Genomic DNA, 7226 nt, shown 5'->3' with positions numbered 1-7226 from the left:
AAAATACCTACCTAATTCAAAAGTTGATGTTAAATTTATTAGTGAACTTGATTGTCTACTTACCTCCAGAACTACTTACAAACAACTGCCAATCCAAAACAGTTTACAAAACCGAGTCTCAAGTTCAAAATTGCCCGCAGAACAGCCAAGGACCAGATTACAAACTAGGTTATCTATTCTTGGGTCTAGATTTAACACAGTCTGGAATTGCATTGAAATAGTTTACAGTGAGTTGTGAAACTTGTGCCACTGTAATTGTTTAATTTATACGTGGCCTAATGAGGGCATTAGACTTTGTAATTAAGCTTTGTCGATGTCTGCACGGGACGAAAATAGAGGATAGAAAAAGTTAAGTGTGCGATATATCTAGCCTTCTAATTACTTTGAAATGGAGATGTGCCGGCCACTTAGACAGGGTTCTTTGTAGCGAGCATCAAATTAGAAGCTAGTCAGGTATAGCTACTTGATGCGTTATATACAGGGTGGATTAATTAACTGTAAAACTTTTCATTTTGGGATCCTGTATAATCTCGACAGAAATCTTACAACAGTTATTTACTAAGATTAAGTAACTAGGTACTTATACTCAGACAAAATGTATGGAATGGATCAGCTGTTTTTTTAGTGTGGTAAGTGTTTTTATGGTTATTTCGTCTTCTGAGGTTAATAAAATATAAATGCATAGGCACCCTCAACTATTGCCGGTTTGTGAGGTTTTTTCCTGTCGAGTTACAGGCGTGTACCTACATAATTTATGTTATTTATGACTTTTTCTGCATTAAACTACTTTCACTTCCAATACTTAAATTGTAGACTTTTTACAAAATGTATTGAATTTAACACTAATTTATTCGTAAAAATGTTATTATATTTCGTTCTGACTTCCCGATATAGCCCATGTTACTTATTGTTTAAATGTGTGGATTAGAAACAGGAATAAAACAAAGAACTTGGCACATTAAATTCAAAATTGTTATTTATTTTAATTAAATCAAACATATTGAGTTAATAAGATTCTTTCAATGATTCTCTTAGCTTTTAGTTTTTAATATTTCACATATTATTATTATTTACACGGATTCATTATTGTACTCAATTGGTATACGTTTTATATTTTATTAATATCTTTGCATGGAATATTAATATCTCAACAATAGGATATACATAAAATATTTTAAATTTAACATACAAAATACTATTATTTACAATGTTATTAAATTGGGAAAACAATGCTAGGTGTATTTTATTTATCCTTATATCATATTTATATCATTTTTAACAAAATTATTCAAATTAATAGGAAAATTTTAATTGAAATAAAATCTATTTTGTAAACGATGATCATAATAATATTGATCATTTTAAACCAGGAATTAGTTTCAGAGTTAATTATAAAAAAAATACGGTATTAAATATTTTTCAATTCATACGATCGCGTAGGAGAAACATAAGTAAAACTAATCAATTACTTAAATATAACTATTGAACTTCTTTACATGGTGGAACTTTATCAGTGCTTGAGCTTTGGTCACGTCATGACGTCACATTGCCGAACATTTTTAATTGTGTTGGTTTTTCATGCCCGAAAAGATAAGTACTATCGGGGAAATCCATGCCCGATTTCAAATCAATATCGCTTGTTACGCACCCCATCGTAGCAGCCCCGCCCCTTCCATACGTGTGAACCAATGGCGTGTATTTAAGGAAAAGGGGATATTGGCTGATACTGTGTAGAGCCATGTTGTTACTGATACGACCTCATAATAATAACGGCCTCCTTTGTATATATATTTCTTATTTTTTAACTGTCAAAAGAGTGTTTTTTTGCTTTTGTCTTTGTTACCTCATTAGTCATTGGTCGAGCGCGTGTATGTGTGGGTGCGGCAGGTAGTTCTTACCTTTAAGGTAGGCCACCGGCCGATTCCCCGATAGTACATAATTATATCGTCGGCTGATAAATTCCACGTCATAAGAAGCTATTGCTATCACAAAAATGCTAAAGGTAGTAGGTAACTAGGTATATAGACCGTTCAGAGTAATTTTACCTTTGACGTAACTTAAAATTCTTTATACTTAGGTATATGTTCGAACAGAGTATTTATATGGCTAATCATTTCAATACCTCATCATTTTAACTCCCGACGAAATAGTTTGTTATAATGTTTAACGTATCTGTGTATCTGTCTGTATGGTAAGTGGTAGCGTCCCTCCCAAACCCTCCGATTTTTTTTTTGTTTTTTTTTTTGTCACAGGTAATGTTATCCCGAGTGTTCTTAGCTTACTAGGTACTTAGATATTATATCAAAATCGGCATAGCCGTTCAAATATTATCTGTTGAATTTTAAGGGGTTGTTGAAGTTAAAGTTGGTTAGGTTATATTATGATGAAGTGAAGATGTTATCGAAGATTAATAACGCAAAAACGTCAGAGGTAAAAACACCGTTCTCACAAGAGTAATAACCTTATTTAAAGTATTTACATCAACTCATACTGGATTAATACTGGTTATTATGATTTAAAACGTTATCCTAATTCTTTACAGTGACCATTGATACTTAATCTAGACATAAGGCTAACCAGAAGGAGTATTATTAGGAAATGAACCCTATTACGAGAGCTAGAAGAGTTGTTTCCGTGTTGCATGGCGGCTGGCGTTTCACCTGTAACAAAACAATAAAAATTACAATGTAAATAGGTGTCATATAAATATGTAGGTATTATTAGTCGTAAACGAGAAAGAGCGATAATATATCACATTATAACAAAATATTAAATTCGATGCAATGGGAGTGTATTTTTTTACCCAAGACTTGGTTTCATGTGTTGTCTGTCCGTGTGTCAGACAGTTGGTATGTTGCAAATAACAATAATGGATGGATCAATTTTATGAAACTATTATAGAGTATTACCTAAGTATCTTCCTTTGAAAATGTTAGAGTCAAATTTCACCAAAAACGGTTTAGCAATCGAAGTAATAATCGTTTTTGCCGTGAAATGTAATTATTTACACACTTCATTATGTAAACTTTATAGTGTAAACTGATACCCTTTTAGCAATACAGTTTTGTAACAACAGCCTATTTTATAATCCATCTGTAATTTTTTTTTAATCTGTCACTTTCCAAAATATTGTTTTTAAACAGTTACAGAAACAGTAACTGAGTCAAAAATTTAAAACAATTAAATACCTTAACAAATATGACTGAACACAAGAATAGTAGGTTGTTAACTTTACGAAGAGGCAGCCCTTGTAACAATTTAATAAGCACTAATATTGCCTAAAAGCCGGGTGAAGTCTACTTGAAAATTTACGCATAGCTCCTGTTCCCTACTCGTCCTTGTTATCTTAATTGTAAAACTAAACAACGGAACCCAGAACATTGGGGTTAAATATTTTATTAAAGCAACCCTTCGGCCTTGGTCTTGTGGATTGGATGATGTTGGAGTAATATGAGATAAGGTATCGTGGGACGCCCTCCAAGCAGCTGAGTTAGGAGGATGGTTCGATTAGGAATAAGGAAGTCATAGGAGAATGAAAGGCGCTTCCCGGAGTGACGGAATTAATATTTACAGCCTTCGCTCTCTGGGCAGTCAGCGACTGCCGCTATCCTGATTGACTAGGTGCCAATTTCTCCATTGCCGGTTATCTAACCGACAGGGATTGATTTATAAATTAAAAGTCATCTCCATATAAAATTCATGACAGATGTGTCAAAAGTCAACCACTACTCCCTGGTTATGCTCTAACCGAGAATGGAGAAATTGGCACTAATCCTTTCATCAATGTGACAAACCCCTAGACCAGCTCTTCTAGTGCTTGTCACCTACGCGCAAAGAAGAAGATAGGTATAAAAAATTTAGAGCACTGTGGCAAATATTAGCCTTGGCCACTAGTTTTGGCACTTGAATTCATTATTTAACACAGTCGTATGTGTATTTGTATTTATAGCTACAAGTTATGTTGTTACCAAGTATTTCTGTAATATAAGTTTTTAACTAAGCAATTGATTTGTCGTCAATATGATTACTAGTTCTGAAATAAGGTATCTATGAATAGCATTAATCGAATAGACATTCAATCATATTATGTGTGGGCGTCTTTTGATCAAAATGTATACGTATATTGTTATTTTCTATATTATTGTATCTATAGATATTAAACGAATAACATTTATTTTAGAAATACGGGTTTAAAGTACATTATTATTTCTTTTGTGAAACAAGGTAAGCGTGCAGAACGTAAAAATTTTATGATGTCTTATCTTGCATTTTGCGCCCCGTGCTACGTGAGCAGGGAAGTAAAAAGGGGCTATTTCCTACCCCTCTTGGAGACAAAAAGACCAAGGCAAATGTAAATCCGTCGTAGGTAGTATTAAAAAAAAACTATTCCCTCTTACTAAACAATATACTTGTACCTTTAATAACACACCATGACAAAAAAAGTTACGTAGGTACCTACTTAACTAAATATGAATTTACTCAAAAGAAGTTAAAATTTAAGTAACAGGTATTTCATTTATTTTTCTGGTAACAAGTACCTATTACTTAAGTAAGTTTTCTGTCTACAGCCAAATTGTTTTCTAGAATTGTTGTATTAAACATAACCTATTTGTATTCTGCGCAATATTGTATAAACAAACACAGAATGTATAAATAATATATTGAAATCAACTCCGTATGCAGTGAAATTTTCAACTGAATAACTCTAGCTCAATAGAATTTTCATTCCAATTGATCAACTATTATTTTACTTTGAACCAAGACGGGTAAGTAGAAATAACAACTAATGTTCAGCGTCAATTTCAAAAACAAACAATTCGCACATTTCAAGAACAGGTTTTCATGTGTAGGTACATAAGCAAAAGTTGTCTTATATACCTACATTCTAATAATATTATTTTAAAAATATAATACAGGTAGGTAAGTAATACCGTTTAATGTAAAAAAGCTATACTAAGCCAACAGGAGTGACTCAGTGTGTAATCTTGAACAACTTCTGGTCTACCAATTTTTGTAAATTAGTGAAAATAAATCAGTATGACCCCCTGAGTCACCCCCTATCGCCTTACTCTATCACTCTTGAAACACCCAGTGTAATTATAACTTGAAAAAATACCATACATTGTAAAATATCCAATCACCATAAAATTTTACTGTCTAATCAGAAACCAACGACAACAGAATATGAGTGCATAAACTTGGAATAGCAGTATCGATTTGTCATCGTTTACTTAGGTACTGTTAGTTTCACTCTGGAGACCGTGAAGTTAAGTTCCAATTTCTCCATAGTCGGTTATCTAACCGACAGGGATTGATTTATAAATTAAACGTCATCTCCACATAAAATTCATTACAGATGTCTCAAAAGTCAACCACTACTCCCTGGTTATGCTCTAATCGACTATGGAGAAATTGGCAGTAAGCATAACTTGAGAATGGAATGCAGCCCTCTCATTGGCTGAATTGTCGTTGAGTAGGACGTAATTAACTTCACGTCAAAAATATAACACCTAATTTTGGTTCTAGACCTCGTACATAAATTATGCGTCCGCAATAATAACATCGACATTTTCAGTGTAATTTGGAGCAAACTAATAATTTTCTTCGAAATTGTTCGGAAATGGCCTTTTTCACATAACAATAATTTCACTCGTAAATCATCAATAAAATTTATGCTTGCCGTGGGGCTATAAAGCAAATGCTTAATATTTCCCAAGGTAGGTAATATTATTATAATTTTAAGCCTCTTTAGTGCTTGTGGTAATAATTTAAGGGCAAACACCGCAGTCTTTCAAATATTCATACTTAAGTGTTTCAAGGATTCTAACATATATTTGAAAAAGCAGTACCTACCTAGGTGGGTATTAATTCTAAAGATCACCCTACAGTTACATGAAATTTGCACGCACATTTATCTACGTATAGATTTACATACTCTACTGACCTATGCATGTTTACGGGAGGCAATAAGACGGTTTCACATGACAAAATTGGTCTATCCATTTTAGAAAAGCAAAATTTCCCAGCATATGTTTCTGAACTTAGCCAGTGTTTTCCACTATACCTTCCTATTTGGCTCCTTGCCACACGACACGATACTTAGTCGAGGACAACAAACATTGAATTTTAACATAAACACATTGTTTTTTAAATTAGCACAGGTTGATTGAATGTTTTTACTTAACATGCTCATTTTGTTTTGAATTCGTTAAAGTTTTACAAAGAAATACAGTTCATTTACAGAACCTTTATTGTTCTCACCCAATTTAGGATAGTTGTTATTTTTCAATAACTACTAAGCTCTTTTCATAATGTGGTATTATGGGTTATCCTGTGTTAAATTCGATAACTTATTTTGACTTTTTATTTTACATAAAATAAGTTACTGAATTTGTTGTTTTGCATAAGGTATCTTGTTGTTGTGGATTTTCGTCTTACATTGTGCGTTTTGCCTCCCATAAGCCGGCAGAGGGTAGGAGAGTAACTAAAATCCACTTACTCTGTACAACGTGCACAGTGACAGACGCGGCCTTGGCGTTGGCAGGCACGCAGGTGTAGTTGCCCGCGTGTCTCGGCTGCGCCTTGCCGATGACCAGCTCGCTGGTCTGCCGCCCGTTGTGCACGCTCACGCCATCTGTTGGGGGAAGGTGAAGTTATTGAATAGAATAGATTTTTTTCTAAATTTAAACATAAGTCCATAGTTATTAGCACGGTATTGCACGGTTTGTGGGGGAGATGTTGATGAGTGTTTGAGAAGACTTTGGGTGAATATGTCTAGAGATGCTCAACTTGCAAATTATAGGTTCGACAACGGACGTGGATGGTGACATTATTATAGACATGAGGCGACGTTGTTACGTGATGTCTGGCGCTATATCCACTTGTCCAGGGGTAAGAGACGCTCGCCATTATTCACCTGGTGGGTCCTCAGGTTAAATAGTAACCAAAAAAATTATAACTACATCAGCAGTGTGTAGTACGAGTACATTAGGTACCTAATCATATTCTGGGTTAAGTGCAGTAAAGTTCAGAGTCCAAAAGCTTAAAAATATGACGTATGGTTAATTGTCCGAATGCAGTCAATACGTTCAATACGCTCCACAATAGCTACATAACTGTACACTTGTGCCCAACAGTTATGAATAAAATAAAGTGAAGGTACCTATATTTATTTTATGTGAGTATTTTGTAAAACTTATGTGCGATACATCGCTTCCCAACACAAC

The 7226-nt window shown here is 34.0% G+C and overlaps 1 protein-coding gene across 1 annotated transcript in view; it reads right to left on the bottom strand.

Moving 5' to 3' along the window:
* Positions 1-1555: 1555 nt before the first annotated feature.
* LOC105383917 overlaps positions 1556-7226 on the bottom strand; it is a 43542-nt gene continuing 37871 nt past the window's right edge. Inside the window, exons 7-8 of the mRNA XM_048631386.1 lie at positions 6500-6634; positions 1556-2660 (exon numbers count right to left, since the gene is read on the bottom strand). Of these exons, the coding sequence (XP_048487343.1) occupies positions 2524-2660; positions 6500-6634 (272 nt within the window). The 3' untranslated portion in view covers positions 1556-2523. The remainder of the gene's footprint in view (positions 2661-6499; positions 6635-7226) is intronic.

Source organism: Plutella xylostella, chromosome 28, assembly GCF_932276165.1.
Source record: "Plutella xylostella chromosome 28, ilPluXylo3.1, whole genome shotgun sequence".
Classification (NCBI taxonomy): domain Eukaryota; kingdom Metazoa; phylum Arthropoda; class Insecta; order Lepidoptera; family Plutellidae; genus Plutella; species Plutella xylostella.
This window is presented reverse-complemented; position numbering and strand designations above follow the sequence as displayed.